Source organism: Elephantulus edwardii, unplaced genomic scaffold (assembly GCF_000299155.1).
Source record: "Elephantulus edwardii isolate Elephantulus edwardi_28Jun2011 unplaced genomic scaffold, EleEdw1.0 scaffold00115, whole genome shotgun sequence".
Classification (NCBI taxonomy): domain Eukaryota; kingdom Metazoa; phylum Chordata; class Mammalia; order Macroscelidea; family Macroscelididae; genus Elephantulus; species Elephantulus edwardii.
The window spans coordinates 7376000-7400502 of NW_006399865.1; the positions used below are offsets into that span (position 1 = coordinate 7376000).

At 39.4% G+C, this 24503-nt stretch overlaps 1 protein-coding gene across 4 annotated transcripts in view; it reads left to right on the top strand.

The window, feature by feature from the left end:
• GLRA2 (glycine receptor, alpha 2) overlaps positions 1-24503 on the top strand; it is a 280136-nt gene that overhangs the window by 105547 nt on the left and 150086 nt on the right. For all 4 annotated transcript variants that reach the window (XM_006892381.1, XM_006892382.1, XM_006892383.1 and 1 more), the window contains 3 exons: positions 3550-3632; positions 7342-7479; positions 9275-9489. In XM_006892381.1, coding sequence (XP_006892443.1) covers positions 3550-3632; positions 7342-7479; positions 9275-9489 — 436 coding nt within the window. The remainder of the gene's footprint in view (positions 1-3549; positions 3633-7341; positions 7480-9274; positions 9490-24503) is intronic.

A 24503-nucleotide genomic window follows, 5' to 3' on the forward strand; every position in this document is an offset into this window, starting at 1 on the left:
GTGGGGGGATTGTGTACCAGGGAAGGAGTGTTTCTTTTACTTTTCAAAGAGAGGAGCGAACTGGGGGTGGGGGTGGGGGGCTGGGCGAGAAGTGCAGCAATGAATGAATGGAAATCCAAAATCTCTGTAAATGCTCATTAAAATTATTTAAAAAAAACAAAACAAAAGACAAAAAAAAAAACCCACAACGTGAGAGTTTACTTTAGTAAAGATTTATAATCTTAGAAACCTGTGTGATGGTTCTACTCTGACCTACCCAGTCAGCATGAGTCAGAATAGACAAAACAGCAGTGGGATGCTATATGACTATTTTTAAAAAGATGTATATGTATTTAATGTATTAAAACTTTGGCTGATAAAAAAAATCTTGGTTTCAAAAAGGAATATTCATGCAGAAGGGGGGAAAAAAAGAATGTGTTTGTGTGTATGTGTGAGCATATATAATCTTCAATTAACAACAGAAAAGTCCCTCAACCTAAAATATTCTTTTTTTAAGTCAGTTGTGAGATCTCAAAACTATTTTCCCCCCTTGGAAATAAAGAGTTTGACTTCTCCGGAAAGTTCATAGAATCTAAATTTTTTAGTCCTGGAGGTAAAATAGTGACTATTTATGACAATATTTCAATTTTACCTTTTGTAACTTTTGAAGATTTAATTTACAAAGATGGCAAAAGTGATGACTTTTTGGGGAGCTCTGGTGGCCTAGTGGCAAGGAGCTACAACTACAATCCCAGAGGCACATGGTTCGAATCCACCAGATGCTCTGCTGGGGAAGGAGGGACAATCTCCTCCTGTACCAGTCAGATCTGATTTGACGGTACACGGACACAAATTAAAAAAAAAAAAGTGATGACTTTTTATAGACATTTTCATATAACCTGTATGGGTGATGTAAACAGGTAAGCACTTGATGATCAGCTGGTAGGTTGGTGGTTCAAACACACTCAAAGGTGCCTTGGAAGACAGGCCTGGCAACCTACTTCTGAAAAGTCACCACCTTGAAAATCAAATGGCATCACTATGAATTAGAATGAGTTCAAAAGCAACCGACAACTAATTATTCATACAGATAACAAAGAAGAAAAACAAAATTCTGATAATTCCACAAAGCAGGCATACCAACTCTTTTTTTAATTTAATTTTATTAATTTTAATGAACATTGACAGAGATTTTGGATTTCCACTCATTCATTGTTGCACTTTTTTCTTTACCCACCTCCCCCCAGTTCGCTCCTCTCTTTGAAAAGCAAAAGATAAACTTCTTCATTGGTACACAAACCAACTCTTTTAAAGAAGATGTATTTACTTCCAAATTGGGGAGAAATCCAACATTTCTATGTAACTAATATTACACTGTATTTAGTTTTGTATCTTATTCCACCCCCAATTGTTGTATTTTAATGGTTTTGAATATTATTAGCAGAGGTTCTTTGTCTGATCTCACTTCTAATCCTCTAAATTTCCTTCCTTTGTACTAAGTATGTTCTAATACAATTTTTCCTTTTAACTAGCCACAGTTTGTGTTTTGGAATTTATATGACAGCAGGCCATTTGGTTTGGCTTCGTTATTTACCCGAGCTCATCAGTTGATTGATGAGGAAAGAAACATTTAGTGAATCTGAGGTCTTGCTTGGGGATAGAAATAGTTGAAGGCAAGACCGAGAAGGGAACTCATCTTCAGATTGTCAATCTTGATTTACTTCTTTTAATCTCTGGGGTACAGAAAAATTGAAGAGAAAGAGGGCTGCATAGTTCCCCTGAAGGCAAGAAAGGAAATGATGCAACAAAGAGTTGGCTCAGTTAGGATTTCTGTATATGGCTTAGGTATAGCTGGCTGAAATTCAGAAAAGTTAAAAGTGAGAAGAGAGATGTACAAATAATCATCTTTCACTGAGTTTCTCTAGCTTAAGGAGTTCCCGCTCTAGGACTCAAAATTCCAGAATGGATGCCACAATATATGGTTAACCCATCCAAACAGATTACCAAATGAAGAGACTGAGAAGTTAAGATGGATGTAAAAACAATGCTTATCACAATCAATGAAGGTTATCACACCTTTTCTTGTCCTTGGAGCAAATTCCACCTGTTGTTGTTTTATGTCATCCAGGACATTCCATTTTATGTTGTCAAGTGCTGTCAAATTGCTTGTGATTCATATAGCAAACTATGTACAACAACTCTGAACCCTGACCTATCTTGAGCCAATTTCACTGTCTCCAGCACACCTATCCCCACTACCCTAGGCACTGAATCAAACCATCTCATCCAGGGTCTTCCTCTCTTATGCTGTCCCTTCACCCTTAAGAGCATGACATCCTTCTCCAGGACTGGTCCCTCCTGGCAACATGCCCACCGTATGTCAGATGAAGCCTCAGAATCCTTGCCTCCAAGGAGGAGCTTGGATTCCCTCTAGGACAGACCTGGTTTTTTCTTTTGGTGATCCATAGGATGTTTGAAACTCTTTTCCGGCACCACAACTTAAAGGCATCAACTCGTCTTCTATCATCCTTAGTCACTGTCAAGCTCTCTGATGCATAGCAAGCAACTGTGAAGACCATAGCTTGGATCAGGCACATCTTAGTCTCTAGACCGACATCGTTGCTTCTCAGTACTCTGGAGAGGTCCTTGACAGCAGATTTTCCCAGGGCAATTCATCTTTAATAGTACAGGAGAGCCTCCCCATGGGGTTTTCTAGATTTACAGAGGCAGATCACCAAATGTTTTCTGTCAACCTTAAGAGCTCTGGTGTGTAGTGCAGAACATGTTGGAATGCTAACAAAAAGGTTTGTGGCTCAACACCCCCCACCCCGCCCCAAGTCACTCTATGGAAGAAATATGGCCAGTCTCCTTTCATAAAGATTTACAGCCTTGGAAACCAAATGGAGGGTACCAATGAGTGGGAATTGGCAGTGTGCTTTTTTGTTTTAAAAGAGCAGCTGAGAATTTAACCATTGCACTACCAGGGGTTTTAAGTGGTTCAGGAGTTGTACTGTCAACTCAATGGGAGACAGTTCAAATCCACAAGCTGCTCCACGGAGGAAAGACAGGCAGTTTCGTCCTGTGCAATTTACAGAATCTAAAAATCCTCTGGAGGGTCAGCTATTAGCTGGTTCTGACTCAACAGCAAAAAGCTTGGAATTTCTTTCTTTTTTAAAAAATCTAAAGTATAATTCTAAACAATATGAACCATACAGCTTTGAATACCAATGTAAGGAAGCACTCATTCTTGTTAAACTATTTCTCTGTGGTCTTGTTGATTCTGTAATAGAACTTAAGACCAGTGCCACTGAGGTGAGAGGGTAGGGGCTGGTGGCTGGAAGAGTAAAATAGAGAGTAAAGGATTGTGGGAAAGCCAACCTTTCTTTTACAATTTAATAATGGCAGCTGTTCATTCAAAAAAATGGAAAACATTGGCCTAGGTGAGAGCTCAGATTTCTTTACTTGCAGCACGTGTCATTTTTCTTGATGCCAAAGATAATTTTTGTTCATTTGGCTCTCAAGAATCATTCTCCACAGACTGAAAATGGACTTTTCTTTTTCTTTGCTAAGACTCACCTTAACCTTATCGTGCCCTATGGACTTGAAGAACTTTCCAATGGATGTGCAGACCTGTACAATGCAGCTGGAGAGCTGTGAGTAACCACTACTGAAATGACTGTCTGCTTGTTCTTGCCAATGACCTGGTTATTTTAGTGTGGCATTAAGGAGAACGGAGCCATATGAGACCCATTCTTTACCTCCTCACTAAACTCAGAGGTCTTAGTAGAAAGACAAGCAAGCATGCTTGTGTGCATCTCCCAGTGGAAATGCCTCAGTGTCGCAGAGATAACCTTTCCAAGGACAATGCTAAACATCATGCCCTTCCTCAAACCATGTAAGCTTTTAAAAAAAAAGAAATTAAAAGGACTCCTTAAAAAACTGAGGTTAATAATCATTCACACTCTCAAATGATTCACACTCTCTCATCAGAAAGCGCATTAGTTCCACCTTTTATTTATATAGACCACAGCCCATCCAAATCGGTAGGGAGGGATAATTATATACACTGAAGTTTTTTGAGACCAAAACAGAGTGATGCTAGAAAAGGGGGCAGGAGAAGCAATGACATAGAGACATCTCCCTTAAATGGCCAGTGTAAACACAAAGGCAGCACAGAGAAAGACAGAGAGAGAACTGTCACCTACGTTGTTTCCCTTATGACCTAGTCCTGATGCCACGGCAGTCTCTGACATGTGCCCTAAATTGCTGACGCCTCCAAGATAATGGAATTTTCAGTAAGAGACAAGTAATGTTTTCTGGCTTGCTCTGTCAGTTTCTCTGTTTGTAAAATGCAGAGAATAAGAAGTGCTCCTGACCTACAGGGATGCTAGGAGATTTAATGAGGCAGGGGCAAGGAAATACTTTTAACATTTTGGTTTTGAAAAAAGAATAAACGTGGAAAGACACATAGGCTATTATTTAAGAGACGGTGACAGGGTTTTCTTCTGATCAGTTCAAATCACAGTAGAGTCCCCCTCAAACTTCCTGGAGAAAGAAATAAGATAATGAAATGCCTTTGTTTTAAGAAGCTGTCAAGGATAAAATGAGAATTTCTCATTTACAGTAGGTTTTATGTATTCATTCCCCCCATTGTCGTTTCTCTTGAGAAAAACATTTTCTTACATAATGATTCCTTTTTTAATATCTTCTCTACTGCCCCAAATTCTTCCCTGCCTCAGTTCAATATTTTCCCCTACTCACATTAGTAAATAATCCTTCCAAGAATATGAATATACAAGTATGAAGTAATGATGTGTTTGCCACTAACTCTGGAAGAAAAGAATAGGAATTCTTCCCCAGCTTTTGTATCCTGACATTACCTCCTTTCCCCACCTATCATACTCTTCTGCTTGCCTCAGGCTGGGGTTTCAGGGTAGCTGACAGGGAGAGTGACTGTGGTGGACAGTAAGACACTCAGTAGATAAATAAGGATGTTTGGGTAATCTGAGAATTTGTAGGAGATATCCAGGAAGTATGCATAACATGTGGCAGCAGAAGAGATGGGGTGGGTGAACCATCAAATCGTCAATGCTAGCACAGAGCACTTTGTTATTTCCTCAGTTTCTTTGTATAATTTTTTTAAAACATGATTTGAGTGAAAGTTTATAGAACAGATTGATATGCCATTCAACTACTGATGCACATTTTGTTTTATGACATTGATTAGACTCTCCACATTGTAATTCTTTGTTTTCCATATTTTCAAGTATTTTTTTTTTTGCTTTGAATGGAAAAAGTGGTCCAAAAAAGGAGGAAAACAGATTCCAATTAACTTTGCCATTGATTTCTTGTTAGCTTTGGTGAGTCACTATCTTTCAAGAAAGTAAGTTTTTAGATTCTAATTCTTGTTTAACAAAAGTGCTGAGGTTATCAGCTGGCTAAGAGCTCATGCTTTCCTCATCCTCATTTTAGAGTTACAGCATCATGAAATGGGAGAAAAAAAATGACAGATGGATGAGTAGCCTTCATTCTGTGATACAAAAAGGTCCTTAAAACCACTGATTCAATAGAGATGGGAGAGGGGGCTCCTAGGTTTACCTCTATGGCCCTTCGGTATTCTTAAAACCTGGGACACAACTCACTACTTAGTGGCTCAACTTTCAACCAGACACACAAATGTTGTTAGATACTGTTGAGTATGATTCAAAGTGACCTTATGAACAACAGATCTGAACTCTGCGTTATCCTGTGCCGTCCTCATCATCTCTGACACAACTGAGCCCATTGCTGCAGTCATGATGTCAATCCATTTCATTTGGAGAGGTCTTCCTTTCCTTTCTTGACCCTCTGCCACCTTTTCAAGCATGATGTTCCTCTCCAAAAGCAACATGCCTGAAGTATGTGAGACAAAGCTTTGTGATCCTTGCCTTCAAGGAGCAGTCCGGCCACACTTTCTATTCAGGGAGACTTTCTATTTTTTATTGGCCTGTATAGACAGGCCTATATTGTTGTTATGTGCTGTCAAGTTGAGTGTGATACATACAGATTCTATGTGCAATAACTCTGAACGCTGCTCTATACTGAGCCAATTTCATAGCCTCTGACATACCTACCCCCATTAGTCCAATCACTGGGTCAATCTACCTCATCCAGGATCTTCCTCTCTCGTGCTGTTCCTCCACCTTTCCAAGCATGATGTTGTTCTCCAAGGATCAGTCCCTTCTGGCAACATGCCCAAAGTATGTGAGACAGAATTTCAAAGTCCTTGCCTCCAAAGAGCAGACTGGTTATAAGGTGACCTTTAACACCAAGCAGGAACTCACTTCTTATACCAACCAACCACATATGGTCAAAAGAGCAGCATTTACCCAAGGGCAAAGCTCAGAGGCAGGAAGGGGTATAATAGAAGGATTAATAGAAATGAGAATTACAGGGAGGAAAGGGAAGAGAGCCAGTGTGGGTATTGTAATTGGCATTGTAAAACAAAAGTGTAGGAACTGGATGAAAAACCAATATACTTTGTAAACTTTCACTCAAATAATAAAACGGTCCAGAAGCACTTGAGATATGACATGGGTAGCTGGATCTTGGAAACTTAAGAAACTAGCTTTGCTTTGCTAAAGTGATGGAAATCTTACTTTGAATGGGTCAGTAGTTGTAGAGCAATATGACTTTGCAGAATAGAAAAGCTATCTTCTTTCATATTAATAATTATGATGAGTGGAGCAATTGAACAAGATATTAGCATAAATTAATACTCTTTACTTTCTCGTAGGCTACCTGCCCATAGTTTTCCACATTTGTTAGGGTAATGTGGGGTTAGCCATAAGAGCTTTAACATATGCTTTATGAAAGCAACACTCAGATCCTAGGAGAGGGGCCAAATTTGAGAGGAGAACATTCAGAAGACTCACGATTAATCTATTTCATTTGAAAAGGAAATAAAAGATGCTTTCATTTGAAATGGTAAGATGGGTGCCATCAATCGGATTGCCGTATTGGATTGTCACAGACACAGCTCTTGCAAATAAAGACAGGCTTCAAAAGACTTTTATGTTTGTTTACTTGTTTGTTCTTCAGAAACAACTAGTGAATAAAGAGGCAGAAGAAGATACGCTTTACAGATTTCATTCCCTCATTATGCAGAAAAAAAGGAAATCGTTTGGTGTCTTCAATTCCTTTGGCTCCAATGACATGTACTTGTCACGATGATTGCAGCTCTTTTATGAAGAATGTTCTTGAATTGCTTGAGCAATGTATCTGCTTTCGTTGATTTTCCTGTGTGTTTCTTTACGATGGCTAGTTTTGCTAGTTTTCTTGGAAAGACGTATTTCATGTTTCGCTCTGATTTGTTTACTCCAGTTGGGTATACGATGAACGACCTGATATTTGAGTGGTTAAGCGATGGTCCAGTGCAAGTTGCTGAAGGACTGACCCTGCCCCAGTTTATTCTGAAGGAAGAGAAGGAACTTGGATATTGCACAAAGCACTACAACACTGGTAAGTTTCCCTTCAGCTGATTAGCCCAGAGGGCTCTGGAGCTAACAATAAATAGCCTATCACCTGGTTTGCTGCACAATCACCACGCAAACTGAGAGACATGGCATAGACCTTGGCTTGATTCAGAACCACCTGAGCAGAACAGATGTCTCTGCGCTCTCTGGGAGAGGTCAGTGAGCACAACACTTTTTCCAGAAGAAAGAGAAGAGGTAATTGACATCCACTCCTGACACTGACTTCTCGGGTCAATTTGCATTCTGCCTTAGTGGAAAAGAGAAACAATAACACAGGTCCATGCAAATTCCCTAAGAGCATTGCACACTACAGTTCTAGGAGTTTGGATGAATAGAAGCTACATGTGATTAATCTACCTCCAGAACTGTGCATTATCTATCAGTAGTGCTGGTCCACACATGGGGTGGATGAGGAGCAACAAGTGGGCACCTGGTGTTGCCTGGGAAGTTGTATCACCTCATTAAGTTGGTGACTTTCTCTGTGAACATCCTGGTATCTGGTACCGCTTAAGCTGGTCATGAAAATACAACCAAATCATGATGCCTTGTCCACTGAATGTTCTACTTCACATGCTGAGAAGAACTGTCCACGAACAGCTTGAACCAGCAGGCAACAGGGATTCCATATGAAGTGGTTCAGACTTGATCAAAAGCTGATTTTCCTGTCCAAAAGGAATCCAAACCTTTCTTTTATAATTTGAAGCTAAATTACCATCAGCGGTTCCAACTCCAAGCCAATTAATTCAAGAGAAAAAGTGGAAAGAGGAAGGGTCATTTTGCTCTTGACATGATGCTAAAAGTTTTCATACCATTCTATGCACTCTATTTTATAGGCAAAGCACCACTCTAAGCGATGTATAAGAATTTTTTTTTAAATAAGGATTTTTTTTAAATTTTATACTAGTTTACTTACAAAGGTCAGATCCGGTGTGAAAAAAAATTTATAGGAATCTCCTAAATGTCCTCAAGTGATTATCTAGGAAGCTAGGAAATGTTTATAATGGTTGGATTATACACATGCTCATACAAATGCTTCTCTCGTCATTGAGTGCACAAAGCTAAGTGCATAGTTACTTAAATTCTTTTAAGAGTCTTGTGTGAACTTTATTACTTATAGGGGATAGCATCAACTATTAGATATTATATGTTATATAGTGCATGCTAGGGAGCTCTGGTGGCTTCGTGGTAAGGAACTGTGCTGCCATCCCAACGGGACACAGTTCAAATCCACCAGCTATTCCATGAGAAGGAGATGAGCATTCTCTTCCTGTGTGATTTACTGCCTCTCAAAATCTGCTGGAGGGTTAGCTATAAGTTGGTTCCAACTCTGTATATAACAACCACCACAGTGAGTGCTCTCTGTATATGCTATTGGTTATACATGTTGTATAATATCTATTATGATTTCATAACATTCAAATATCTTATGTTTGATGATCAGTTTATAATAGTCTGGTACATTCTAAGGGGTTTCTTTGAAATCCAGTGGCAATAAACACATTTTTAATAACACACATAATACAATATACAATAAACACATTAAGGTTAGGGTTATATGCTGCATTATTTTGGCATAGTGACTCTTTAAAGAATGCACTTTCACACTATCACTCCCATTAGCTGGAGCTGGAGAAGAGTTAAGTTGGTTATACGTGATGAGCATTTTGTTCAATCCTCTGACTCTATCTGCAATACCTGTGCTTGGTTTTTAGTAAAGTGGGATGCTGGGATGAGAAAGATAAATTCAAATTGGACTTAAAATGATAATTTCCTGCTTGTAGGAAAGTTTACCTGCATCGAGGTCAAGTTCCACCTGGAACGCCAGATGGGATACTACCTGATCCAGATGTACATACCCAGCCTGTTGATAGTCATTTTGTCTTGGGTCTCCTTTTGGATAAACATGGATGCTGCCCCTGCCAGAGTCGCACTGGGCATCACCACGGTGTTAACAATGACGACGCAGAGTTCGGGTTCCAGGGCATCTCTTCCAAAGGTAAGAAATTGCTTTGATTTTCAACAACTCAACCAAGTGACTCAACAGAGGTACTGAGGGATGGAGAACTCTATGTGGACAGAAAGGTATGCCTTCTGGCAGCACTCTTGGAGATTACAGATGTTCAGAGAGAACAAAGAGCTAGATTTGAGAGAACTCGGGCTCTATGTCATTGGGAACTCATAACATCAGAGAAGTTGAGGGGAAGAGGAGTTAGAGTTGAGAGCAAAGCTTTAGGAGCAAGAGTAAGGGATTGTGGTTAAGAAGCCTTTGAGTGAATGCCTTAATTTTATGCTTTTCGTGACATAAGATGCTTTCAGGAATGGGGGGAAAGATTGATGTACCTTCTGCTGTACTGTCAAGTATTTATTGGTGGAGCTATTATAATTCATGTGCTCAATGAAGTAATTTTCAGTAATGAGTTTGGATTAAGCTCCTGGAAATTTGCATAGTAAAGTCACGTCAATGTATATAAAAAATGAACATGAAATTAGTTAAGGAATGTTGCCTTAAGCATTGCACTCTAGAAATCCAGCTATCTGAGACCAATATTACAATAGTAATGCTAGTGCAGGGTTGAGTTTTTAATGGGACAGTGAGTCCAAGTCAATGGAGGTGAAACAACATGGGAGTGGAAAGGACAGTGAGAAGAGTGATAGAACCTCACGGATGTAACCCATGCCACTGAACTGTACGTGTACAGATTACTGAATGCGTGTACCAACAGTTGTGTATACTGTAACCAACAATTTTTTAAATGAATGCATAAATGTGCAATATTAGGGTGAAACCAACTATATACATTATTCTTTGCTGAACCTTAGTCTCCTTAATGGTGGATATAATACTAATTTCATGTGACACAGTTACCTATGGAAGGAACAGTAGAATCACCCAAGAGGGTGCAAATTCCTGAAACTGAGCCAGGCTGAGAGTGCGGAGTAGATTTTTAGGACATTTATTTAATACCTCCAGTAATAATCTGTAAGTGGATGTGGACTCTGCATTTAGGGAGGTCTGGTGGCATAGTGGTAAGGAGCTGAACTGCCCACCTGAAGGCATGTGATTCGAGTTCACCAGCTGCTCCATGGGAAAAACAGAGGCAATTTCCTCACATGCCATTACTTGCTCTGAAAACCCACTGGAGGGTCTGCCATGTGTTGGTCCTGACTTGATACATAACAACACTTGTTATGTACTTGATACATAACAACACTGCTTTTATGACATAAAGCCCTTTGTGCATCATAATTTTTTTCCGCAAATAATAAGTAATCTGCTTGTGAATGCCCTATTTCCCCTGAGATGTGACTACGTGTGTGTCCCTCTAAGCTAAGTCCACTGAGCTGCTCATTTCATTTTTCCTGGTGTATACCTTCAATTGAGCATTCTGCATACATATTGCATACATATTCTCTGGTTGAGAAATCTCACCAAAAACAAATTCTAGGAAATAATCGAGATGTGGTCTCATATCTCAGGCTCATGTTTGGCTATGCTGTACTTGACATGACAAGAAATATTAGCTCATGCTCTGCATCATTGTCCATGTTTGGAAGAAAAGATGACACATGGAAGAAATCTGTGAGTACAAGAGAGATGGAGTATACTAAATACTGAGACAATGCTTATTCAAAGTCATTGAGTTTCATGCTTGAAAGACAAATAGTAGGATTTGTATGCTAACAGAGAAAGGAAATAGTTGATAGTTCTATTATTTTCTAGGATAACAAACCATATAATGTCCCTATATCTTATTTCCAAGAATCCCAGGTGATGCAAATGTTTGGGTTGGACTGCCAATTGGAAGGTTGGTGATGTGAATGCATCTAACACCTCTGTGGAAGCAAGGTCTGGTGATCGATCTACTTTCATAAGACTACAGGCATTGAAGAGCCTATGGTGTGTAATTCCATTCAGAAACACATGAGGTTGCTAGGAGTTGTAACTGACTCGATAGCGATGGGGTTTTTTTGTTGGCAGAAGTTTGTTTGGTCTTCCTTCTATTAGACTACAGATGTCAGAAACACTAACAGCTTTGTCTTTGTTTATTCAGCTACGAAATAATTAGAGGTCATTTTTACCTAATAGAAATTCTACGCCACTCATTGCCTCCTCCCAAACAGGTTCATTTGCTTGCCATTGCTGCATGCCATGTTAGTAAACCACAGGAGGCACAAGCACGTATTTTCCAATTTATAGACAGCTCAAGTATCAGTGACAAATTATGAGCAATCATTTCAAAACATAAAACATTTAGCCTCCAAACACTCATTGCCATGGAAAGAGTAGTCATTTATTTTCAAAAGAGGCACTGAGTTTTTATGCACTTGCTATTCATCCATGTTAACTATTCTGATTCTGCATTAATGGTGAAAACCATTGTTTAATAAACTGTCAGTGATCTTTGTAGACAGAAGCAATGAGTAACTCAGAAAGCAACAGAAGGAATAATAGAAAAGACAGTTTATACTTAGCTTTAAGCTCACTGGAGTTACCCTTTTGCTATCAGCATATTTATCTTCCTACATGTACTTTTTCTTGGGCTATTATTAAATGGAGTTGGCTTTAAACTGACTGTTGAGAGATGTGACTTATATATTTGATGGTGAGAAACCAAAATGGGATAAAGAGTCATAGAAAATAAAGAATTGCCCATACACCTCCAGCTTGGTTACATACATACATACACACACACACACACACACACACACACACACACTCATTTTAATTTCTTTTTTTTTTCATTTTAATTTCTAAACATTGCCATTCCTAAGCAGATGCCCCCTTTCATGGCTGTACAGTGGCTTTGCTGCCTATGATAATGCTCTGTGTGGAGTAGGCATGTGTGATGGTTGCACTTTCAAAGTAAGACATGTCTGTTAATAAGAAAGAGACAAAAATAATGTTAACCAGCTGGCAAAAAGCTGTTGTGAAGACTTGAATGGATTTCTTTTCAGTCTTTTCTCTCTGTGGGAAAATCCATGCAAATGAATAGATGCATAAACACACAGAGAGAGAGAGAAGAGAAGAGGAGAGGAGAGGAAAGGAGAGGAGAGGAGAGGAGAGGAGAGAGATCAAATTTTTATATAGTTTGGTCACTCCATTTCCCATGGCATGAAAAGTACGTCTTGAAAACATTTTTAAATGACGATCTAAATGTTGGACAATTCCGACTGCTGTTAAGTACCATCAAGGGGACTATGACTTATAGAGACCCTATGAACAACAGCTCTGAACTTTGCACTATCTCTTCGCCATTCTCATGCTCAAGCCCACTGAGGCTATAACCTTGTCAGTCCATCTTGTTGAGGGTCTTAATCTCTTTCTCTGATCCTCTATTTTCCCCAGCATGGCATCTCTTTCCATGGTATCCCCTCCCCATAACAGGCCCAAAGTATGTGGTATCTCTATCTATCTCGTGTGCTAGGAGGGGCTGTTCTTTGGAGAGGAACATGATGCTTAGAAGGGTGAAGGGTCAGTGACGGAGAGGAAGGCCCTTGACCAGGTTGAATGACACGGTGTCTGCCACATTGGGCTCTATTGTGTCAGATAGTGTCAAGATGGCACAGGATAGAACAGGGTTTGGATCTATTGTTCATAGGTCACTATGACTCATACTTGACTCGACAGCACCTAAAAACAATATATATCTTTGAAAGACCATTACAGGAAATTACATTTAATAAGTATATGGAAAATAAATCTTTACTATGGATGTAAGAAAAGAGAGACCATTACAAATACATTCGTATGTGACTGTGTCTTACCATATTCTAAATGTGTATGTGAAAGTTTTAAAAATATTTTTGAAGTTATAATGGTAAAAGTGAGAGAAAGAACTGAGGATGGCTACCAACGAGGGTGCCTAACCTATTAAATGTAAGGATAAAGGTAGGGTGAGAAGGAGAACAAGGAGGGGACTGAGCTAAACTTAGGAAGAGATGAAATGAGTCAAGTCCTACACTGCCACTGCTGTCAAGCCAGTGGCCAAAAGGACATAAAAATATGTCTTGGAAAAGGGTGCAGTCAGGGTACTCTATGGAGGCAAGGATAGTGAAATGTCATCTGACATACTTTGGGTATATTGTTAGGAGGGTCCAGTTCTTGGAAAAGGCCATCATGCTTGGAAAGGTGGTAGGAGGTCAAGCCCCTCAATAAGATGTGTTTTGAGTCCTCATTTGTGGCTGGAGACCAGAGAGGTGACTTACCATAGGCAGGTGACAGCTAGGATGACCTCAGCATGCAGGTGGCTCTGTCAGCCCTCAGATTCATAAATGTCTCCTTAGAGCAAGGATCCAGAAGCATTGTGTTTAGCTATCATTAGCCAAGAATCTCTATTTCCTACAGAAGGAAATTTCCTTTACTTTTCAGCCATCTGGTAAACTAAGACCAGCTGGACCATTTCAAACAGCTGCCAAACCCAGGACAGCTCGGGATTTAAAACAAAAAAAGAGACCATAATCCTGTCACATTTGGTCTTGCTTTACCCACCAGAATCTGCTTCTAGAAACAGCACTAAGAGAAACTACAAGAGAAGTAAGATTGTGTCCTAGAGGAGTTTTGAAAAGACGATTTGTTTCAGCTCTAAAAAGTAAAGCTAATTGCTCCTTGAATCAGTGTAGCCCAGCTAATTGAAATGACTTTCCCAGGCCACACCAGTATTTCTGAAAGAAGCTGCGAACATCTTTGTCGATTATTGCGCATAATCAGGATTTCATGAAGTTCTTGGAGAAGAGATGGTAAAGAAAGAAAAAGTTGAGCCTCAACAAATTCATCTGCAGGCCTGCTTGTTTAAGCCAGATGTCTGTATATGTGAGAGACTTCATGAACTTTCCCTCCTGACATTTCCCAAGCCACAGCAAATTCAAGAGCCGCTGTTGTAGTGAGCAGTGAGCGTGTGATAAAAATATGCAAGGAGATGACGTGTGAGAATCCTCCTGGGACAGAGCTGGAGCTCCACTGCACTTTAGCTCCAGAGTGGCTTTGGCAGCCTTTGCACAGATGCTAAGAGTGGGAAGGGACACCCTGGCTGTGCTGCTTCTCCAGTCTCAGGGAAGCCCATAAATCTTTAGAGGATAGCATCTGGGGGTTCAGATGATCCTGGATTCTCTTACCATTGCACCAAATGGACCCAACACTGATGGAGTCAGCCCAACAGGGCTTACTGACTTATCAGTTCTTACTGATGCTAGCCAGTAAGGGCACAGGGAACTCAGATGGGGCATTCGGCATAGTGTTAGGAACTGTGCTACTTGCTCAGGAAATACATTTGTTCGCTGCTGTCCGTTTGACTCCCAACTCATGGTGACCCCATGCAAGATGGAATGAAACAATGCCCTGCAAAATCTCCATGACTGAGTGCACACAGTCTCTGCGACTTGCAGCAGGTCAGAGTCAAAGAGTTGTTGTTGTTGATTGCCTTCGAATCAAGCACGATTCATAGTGACCCTATGAACAAAAGGCCTGAAGCCCCTCTACAACTATCGACAGTAAGCAAAGTTCATAGAGTTTCCAGAGGCTAAGTTGTTTAGGAAACGGATGCCACTCGTGCTTCCAAACCTGCCATAGTATGTTACAGTTGTTATGTGTCAATTAGTCACCTGCAATGTACAGCAACCCTATGTACAGCAGCTCTAAACCCTTCCCTGTCCTGAGCCAGTCTCACTAACTCCAACATATCAACTTCCATTGCCCCAGTTACTGTATCAATCCATCTCATCCGGGGTCTCCCTCTCCTGTGCTGTCCCTCCACCCTTCTGAGCATGATATCCTTCTCTGAGAACCGGTCCCTCCTTGGTCACATACCCAAAGTATTTGAGATTGACTTTCAAAATCCTAGCCTCCAAGGGGTAACCTGGTTTTACCCTCTCCAAGACAGACCTATTTGCTTTCTTGGCGGTCCATGGTATGTTTTAAACTCTTCTCCAGCACTACAACACGAAGACATCTATTCTTCTGTTACCCTTAGTCATTGTCCAATTTTCCGAAGCATAACAAGTAATTGAGAAAACCATGGCCTGGATTAGGTGCACCTTTGTATCTAGATTGACATGGTTGCTATTCAGCACTCTGGAGAGGTCTATGACAGCTGATTTTCCCCAATGCAATGCATCTTTTGATTTCCTGACTGGTGAATCCGAGTAAGCTGTAACTGCTAACAACCTCAATCTTCTCTCCATGTATTATGGTGCTGCTAATTGGCCCAGTGGTGAGAAGCTCTGTTTTCTTGATATTGGGCTTCAATCCATACTGAAGACTACAGTCCTTAACCTTTTACAGCAAGTCAGAGAGTAGGGGGCCAAATCCATTTCAGTGGCCTCCCTTCTGCTTGGGATGTAGGCAAGTAGAAGCAGCACAACAGCCAGAAGAATCCTGTTTAGCACATCTCTGTAAAGAGTCATCTTACCGCTTCCCGTCTCATTTAGAACAAAAGCCAGTATTTTTACTAAGGTGAATATAATTTATGATCTGTTACCCATTTCCTCTCTTTCCACAGATATAGTCAATCTGATTTCGATGTAGTCCATTAGACGAAGTCCATGTGTATAGTTGCTGTTTATGTTTTCTTTAAATATTTGCAATAAATAATCCAGCATATTGCATCATCAATTGCATTATACAAAATTCTATCATTAGATCTCTAGACTCATTTCTGTCACAAAGGTCATATTTCCCAACTACTAGTCCTTTTTCTGTGTCTCCAACTTTTGAATTCTAGTCATCAATTATTACTAATGAATATTAATTGCATAACTGATCAATATCAAACTGCAAAAGTTGGTAGAAAACATCAATTTCTTCATCTTTGACTTTACTGGTTGGTACATATACTTGAATAGTAGTTGTATTCCTTGTATGCATATGGATTGTATCCCATCACAGCATAGTACTTTAGGATGTATCCTGAAATAATTTTTTTGAGAAAAGCTTAACATTGTCAATGATTTTATATTACTTAGATGCACAATCAACATCTGTAACAGCAGTAGCCAATAAATCAAAAGACAATTTACATTGGGGAAATCAGCTATCACAGACCTCTCCAAAGTTCTAAAGAGCTAGGACGTAAGTTTAAAGACTAAGGTGCATCTGATCCATGCCATGGTTTTTTCAATTGGTTCAATGTATCTGAAAGGTAGAAAATTAATATATAAGATCAAAGAAGAATCAATGTCTTTGAATTATGTTGTCAGTGAAGAATATTGAATATATAATGGACTGCCAAAAGAACAAACAAATCTATCCTGAAGGAAGTTTAACCAGAATGTTCCTCAGAGACAAAAATTATGATACTTCATTTAACTTTGGACAGATTCTCAGAAGGTACCAATCCTTGGACAGAGACACCACACTGGTAAAGGTGGAGGATCAGAGAAAGAGAAGACAACCCTCAACAAGATGGAGTGACACAGTGACTGTAACAATGGGCTTAAGGATATCAGTAATGGCAAGGATAGTTCACGATAGGCAGGGTTCATAGATCTATGCTTCATAGATTGCGGTGAGTCATAGTAGATTCAGTGACACCTAACAACCATCCCTTTTTTCTTAGCCTTGTCTCCGCATAACTGTTTATTCTATTCACCCTGCTCATCTTGCTGATTGCACATCCTTCTACCACTAGACATTTGCAATGACTTTTCTCTACGACTGAAATGCTCTGCTCCTGATATTCACATGAGCAATTTCTTCACCTTAAATATGTCTTTATTTAAATCTTGCCCAGGTCCTCATTATCATCTTAAGCCAGTTAAACTTCTCCCTTTTTTAGGGCCCTTATAGTACTATAACACCTTCTACCATACTCTATAATTTATAGCAAACTCTATTATTATGTTTCTTGAGTGTTGTCTGTTTATTAATAGTCTGTTAGTCTGACTATAAACTTCACTTAGCCCCTAGATTCAGTGAGAGAGATAGAGATAGATAGATAGATAGAGAATAAGAATGAATGTGTGTGTGTTGTGTACTGTACAGTCAGAACTGACCCATAGCTGACCATCCAGTGAGTTTTTAGAGGCAGTTAATCTCATAGGAGATTGCCCATCCCTCTCCTACAGAGCAGATGATGCCCTCAAACCACATACCTTCAGGATTGCAGTGCACCTTTTTGCCACTAGGGCATCAGAGCTCCCTATAGTAGATGTTCAATAAATATTTGCTGAAGGAAGGGATGAACACATGTTGTTAGGTGTCATCGAGTCTACTCTGACTGATAGCAACCCTATGAATAACAGATCAGAACTTTGACCCATCCTGTAGCATCCTCCTTGTCTCTAAGGAGTACTCTAGTTGCACATCCTTCAAGGCAGATGTGCTTGTTCTTTTGACAGTCTAAAGGATATTCAACACTCTTCATCCATACCACAATTCAAAGACACTGAATTTCTTGAGTCTTTCATATTCATTGTCTAACATTCAGGTGTATAGTAAACAACTGAAAAGATCATGGCATGGGTCAGCTGCACCTTAGTATTTAAACTTACATATTTGCTCTTTAGAACTTTAGAGAAGTCCTTGACAGCAGATTTATCCAATGCAGCACATCTTTTTATTTTTTGACTGCTGAATGAATACATACACCCATGGAAAAGAATCCATTCCCATTCTCTAAAAGGAGCCCTGGTATCCTAGTCTATACTTTTGGGACTGTGAACAAAAATGTCAGTGGTTCAAAAACACCAGTTGCTTCATAGAAGAAAGAGAGTTTCCTGCAGTAAGGATTTATAGCCCAAGAAATCGGATGAATAGTTGCTCTGAGGTGGAATCTACTCAACAACAGTGGATAACTTTTCTCTAAGATATTGTTGCTATTGATGGTTATGTGGTGTTGAGTTAGCCTGTAGACATAGTGACCCCTTGTACAACAGAATAATCCCTACACAATCCTGTGCCATCCTCACAATCTGCTGCCAATTGCTGCAATCACTGTGTCAATCCATCTCATTGACCATCTTCTCCTTCAATGATCTTCCATCTTTCTAAGCATAATGTTTCTCTTCAGGGACTGAATCCTCCTAATATGTGACTCTCATCAACCTTGCTTGCAATGAACATTCTAGATACTGGATACATGTCCACCAAAACAGATGTGTTTCTTCTTCTGGCAGTCCATGGTATGAACAATACCATTTATCAACATCACACTTCATATGTATCAATATTAGTATACCTTATTCACTATCCAATTTGCATACAAGTACGAAGCAGATGACAATATAATGGCTTAATCAGGCTCATCTTGGTCTTTAAAATTATATCCTTTAAAGAGGACTCCTGGTGGCACAGTGTGTTGTGTGCTGGGCTGCTAACTGGAAGCCAGTTCGAACCACTAGATTCTCTGAGGAAGAAAGAGGAAGCAATCTCCTCTCAGTATCAGAAACCTAATTGAGGATCACCATGAGTGAGAATCAACTTAACAGTAGCAATAAGTTTGCATCTCTAAGATATAGATTAAATAAAAAAAAAGAGTCAGCAAGAAAACTACTGGACCTAGTTGACCAATTGAGCAAAGTGGCAGGATGTAAGATTAACATACAAAAATCAATTGGATTTCTCTAGTGACAAAGAGAATACAGAGCTGGAGCTCGGGAAAATAATACCAATCACAATAGCTAATTACAAGAATAAATACTTGGGAATAAATCTAACCAGAAGCACAAAGGATCTATTCAAAGAATATTACAAAACATTATTTCAAGAAACAGAAACAGACCTGGAAAAATAGAAGAATATACCTTGCTCATGAATAGGAAGACTCAATATTTTTAAAATAATACTGCCAAAGGCAATTTATACGTTAATCCCAATACAAATACCAATTCTTCAATGAGATGGAGAAGGCAATTTCCAATTTCATTTGAATGGAAAGAGGCCCTGAATAAGCAAAGCACTCCTTAGAAAGAGAAACAAGGTAGGAGACATATAACTCCCTGTTTTAAATCCTACTACTCTGCCATGGTGGTCAAGAAGTGTGGTACTGGTACAATGAGAGACACATAAATCAATGGAATATAATTGAGAACCCAGAAATCAGCCCATCTACCTATGGACAACTTGCAGAAAACTCAAGCAACATCCACACCTCACTCCACACAACTCAAAGAGGATCAATAACATAGAACTAAAACCAAGGACTATAAATTTAATCCACAACATAACAGTCTTCCAAGCATCCTGAAAAAACTACAATCAGGAGAGGACAAAATAAGATGAATAGGACCTTCTAAGAATCAAATTCCTATGCACATCCAAAAACTTCTCCAACAGGGTAAATACGGAAGCCAAAGGCAGTGTTTGGTGCACATCGAAAAACTTCTCCAACAGAGTAAATATGGAAGCCACAGGCAGTGTTTGATGCACATCCAAAAACTTCTCCAACAGGGTAAATATGGAAGCCACAGACTGGTAAAAAAATATATGACATGTCTTACAAGGGACTTAGACCTAGGATTTATAAAATACACAACAAGAGAAAGGAAAACAACCCAATTGAAAAATGGGCACAGGATATAAACAGACACTTCACCAAAGAAGACATTCAGATGATTTGTATCCTTCTTAGAGCTAGGGATTTTGACCATTTCTTCATGTGTTTGTTTGCCATCTTGTCCTGTGAAGTGTTCTTGTATTGTATCTACAATGAGTCAGTGATTATTGTTAGTTGTCACATCTGCTTTCACTTGTAGTGATGTTATGTCTAACACAACAAAATGTTGCCTGGTCCTGCACCATCCTCTCTCAACAATAGTATGTTTGAGCTCAGTGTTGAAACTACTGGTGTGATCTTACCTCATTGAGGTTTCTCTTTTTTTATGACCCCCACTTTACATAATGCCACCTTAGTCATCAAAACTGCATGTTTGCTTTTTAAGATATATATTTAACAACACAAGGGTCACGTGTGGAATGTTTGGTGGGTTTGGTTTTTTGTGTTGTGGGGTTTTTTTACTTTCTTTTCATCCACAAGTTGGTGTCAGCAGATTTGACTTGCCAGATGGACTGGGTGTCTCTGGTTTATAGTCCACTAGCATTTGGGCATGCCTGACTTTAAAACTGTGCCCTCAGGCCAAATGTTAATTGATTTTGAGATGAACATTCTTTTAAGTTATACAGCAGTGGTCTATTTGCTGTAATGCTGAATAACTGTGCCATAAGTGTGTCACACACCATAATGGCTACCCATTATGGGCAGTGTTTGGTGAAGCTCCCAGATTGATATGGGTTTCGAAGCAGGAGTGGCATCCACTTCCTAAACTACATGGCTCTGTAAACTCTATGAACTTGGAGAAACAATAGTATAGAAAGGCTTCAGGCAGCTTGACGGCAGTCAACAAAAACATGTACATGCTATCATTATTCTCATATAATTAATGACAAAACAGGCACAGAGTTCACGACCACACTGAGTTAGACATTAAACTCGGGATGTCTGGCTTCAAGCTGGTGTGATTCATCACTACATTACTCTCATCTTTCATAGTTAACAATTTTTGAGTTCTTTATGCATGCCCACTACTGTGCTTACCTTTTACACAGATCATCTCATAGGTGACATAAGAGGCAAGTATGATTTTGTATCACTAATTTTCAGGTGGGAAAACCCAAGCTTAACATGGTTAAGTAATTCCCGGCAAGTGAATAACTAAGAGTCAACTCAATTCAAATTCTCCCAAAAGAAGGACTAAGTTTTAGGTATCATCATATCATGCTAACTACGAGTGGAAGTTCTTAACTGTTTGGGTGATAAGTTCTTATCCAAGCCTTGAAATTCTTAGGGCTTATGGCTACACATCCTTGTATGCTCTAGGTGAAGAGTCAATGCTTGCCTGGTTACAAACTTTCTTCCAAATTAAAGATGACTTGCAATAGTTCCAGATACTTCAACTATATACTCTCTCAATTGATACACACACTCTCAATTAACTGGCAAATATTTTCCTCCTTAGCAGACTTTTAAAGCTAAGCCATTCACTTTGTACGATCACTACCATCTGTAGGTATTCAAACCATCATTTTCATCAACTTTTTTTGTAATTTATTACTAATTTCAATGAAAATGTACAGAGACTTTGGATTTCCATTCATTCATTATTGCACTTTTCTCCCCTCCCAACCCTCCCCCCTAGTACACTACCCTCTTGCAAAAGTAATAAAAAAAGTCTTTCATTATTTTACAATCCCTCCTCCCAGGTCCACTCCACTATGCAGCCTCTGCTCTGGACTCTTGTCATGACAAAACTACCTAATCACATCTCCCTTTTAAAGAGTTTTCTCCCTCATCTGTTTCAGTGCAGTATACATTATTGAACCCATCTTTCTCAGTCTCCCCCCAACCCCGAGGTCAGTCCTGTTTTACAACAGTGGCACCATGCAGTATTTGTCCTTTTGTGACTGAGATACTTCATTCAGCATAATGTCCTCCAGGGTCATCCATTCTGAAAATATTGCATAAGTTCCTTGTTTTTCAATGCAGCATAGTATTCCATTGTGTGAATATACCACAGCTTCTCTAGCCATTCGTTTGTTGATGGGCACCTGGGTTGTTTTCAACTCCTTGCTATTGTGAACAAAGCTGCAATAAACATGGGTGTGCATATATCTGCATGGATGTCAGTTCTGGTCTCTCTGCGGTATATTCCCAGTAGTAGAATCGCTGGGTCAAATGTTATGTCTATTTGCAATTTTTTAAGAAAGTGCCACACTGCTTTTCACAGTGGTTGCACCATTTTACACTCCCACCAACAGTGAATAAGGGTTCCAGTCTCTCCACAACCTCGCCAGCATTTGTTGCTGACTGTTCTGTTAAATTTTGCTATTCTGACTGGGTTGAGATGATATCTCATAGTTGTTTTAATTTGCATCTCTCTTAGAGCTAGGGAATTTGAACATTTCTTCATGTGCTTGTTAGCCATCTGAATGTCTTCCTTGGTGAAGTGTATTTTCATATCCTGTGCCCCATTTTCATCAACTTTTACAAGCCTGATTGTATTGAGAGTCTAGCCAGAGTCAAGACATTATCATCTCATAACAATACAAACAGTCAAACAAAAGCAAACTGTATGACCAACAGCAAAAACAAACCCACTGGAGCAAATTCTGACTTAACAGTCACCCTGTAAAACAACACAGAACTTTCCCATTTGGTTTCCAAGGCTTTAAATCTTCATGGAAGCAGACTGTCACATCTTTCTCCCATGAAGCACCTGGTAGGTTAAAACCATTGACTTTTCAGTTAGCATAGCAGTCAAGTGTTTAGCTACTGTGCCACCAGAGTTCCTAATTGAGTGATCAGCAGCATAATAAAAATATGGACTCATATAAAACAATAATAGATGACAATGAAAATGGAGGAATTGCATTCATACTTAACAGAGACGAACCATGCACATTTAACACTGAGGAAAGGTTACTAAGCACAAAATATAAGCACAGTGCTGATCTTTATGCCCCAAAATTTATAAAAAGAAGAAAGTAAAAGAAAATAGACAAAACTATCTATAGCACTTGAACCAGAACCACAGTTAGATTTCTAGAGGAGGGATAATGTAGTGACTGACAGGGCAAGGAGGAGTTGGCTCTTGAAAGACAAGATAACATTCCATTTCTTGACAAGGAGGGTAGTTTCACAAATGGGTTCATTTTGTGGAGATTTTCTTTGAACATTTTTTTCAATATTTCTACGTATCAATTAAGAAGTTTTTTTTAAAAAAGATTGGCACTGATAAACAATAGAGAGTACTTACACACTCCGGACAGCTTCCTCTTCTTCCTCTTTCAGAATGTAAAATCTCAAATGCTGATATTTATTGAGAGTAGGTATCAGATCCACTAGGAGGTGCTCTTCATTCTGCTATGATTGTGTCCTGTCAACAAATGTGAAAAATACATAATTTTTGGTCCCATTGTCTAGATGAGACTACTGGAACTCAAAATTATACAACCAGTTAATTGCTAAGTTGGAATTTACATTTAATTGGGCCCTAAAATCTATTCTTTTCTCACTATGCCATGCTCCTTAACATCCCCTCAAGGAACCTTGTTGGTGAAGTGTGAAATGTGTTGGGCTGCTAACCAAAAAGCCACTCAGAGAAAAGAAGATCAGCCGTCTCCTTTTATAAAGATTACAGCCTAAGAAACCCTGTGGAGAGTCACTGAGTCAGAACACACGCAAAAGCCATGGCGTATTTTCTAATGTCCTTTCAAGGAGTGCTAGTGGCATAGTGATTAAAGAAGTTTCCCAGCGGAAAAGTCTGTGGTTGCAACCCACCAGCGTTTCTGTGGAGATTAGTAGCCTATGGGGCATTCCTACCTGTCCTGTAGGGTCGCTAGGAGGCAGAATTGACCAGATGGCACTGGGTTTGGGGATTTCTAGGACCTTTTCTTCAATACTTAAAATGGATGGCCATTATGCCTATTGCAATTTATGTTTGAGGGTTGACTGATGAAGCTGGGGGGATTGAATAACCTAGAGATTCATTTACACTTTTAAATTAAGGTCCATAGTTTTGAAGTTCTGACATCTCCCTGTAATAGTTCCACTCTTTATCTTGCTTTCCACTGATGTTTTCTACTCATTGACTGAACAGTCCTTTCTTATGAAAAAGGAAGATTAACAGGCCTCTGTCACTGGAGAGAATCTGAAGGTTCAAGATACTAAAAAGAAATTGCTATCTAATAAATTTTTTTACCTTGTATTACCCTAGTTAAAAGAACCATAAAGGAATGAATATTTTGTAGTTAACTCACACAAAAAAACACTTCCTCTTTGCCTATGAATTCTATGTTCCAAATCATATCCATAGATTTATCTTTTTGTGGGACTCCAAACAAACTTGTTTTGTACCTTTGAGTTGGAACTGACTGATAGCTGACCCTCCAGCTTTTCAGAAGCAGTAAATAGCTTGAGAGGAGACTGTCCGTCTTTTGCCTTTTACCTTTTTTTGGATTGGCAGTACAATTCCTTACCATTAAGCTACTAAAGCTCCCCCTATACATGTAGGCTCTGCAAA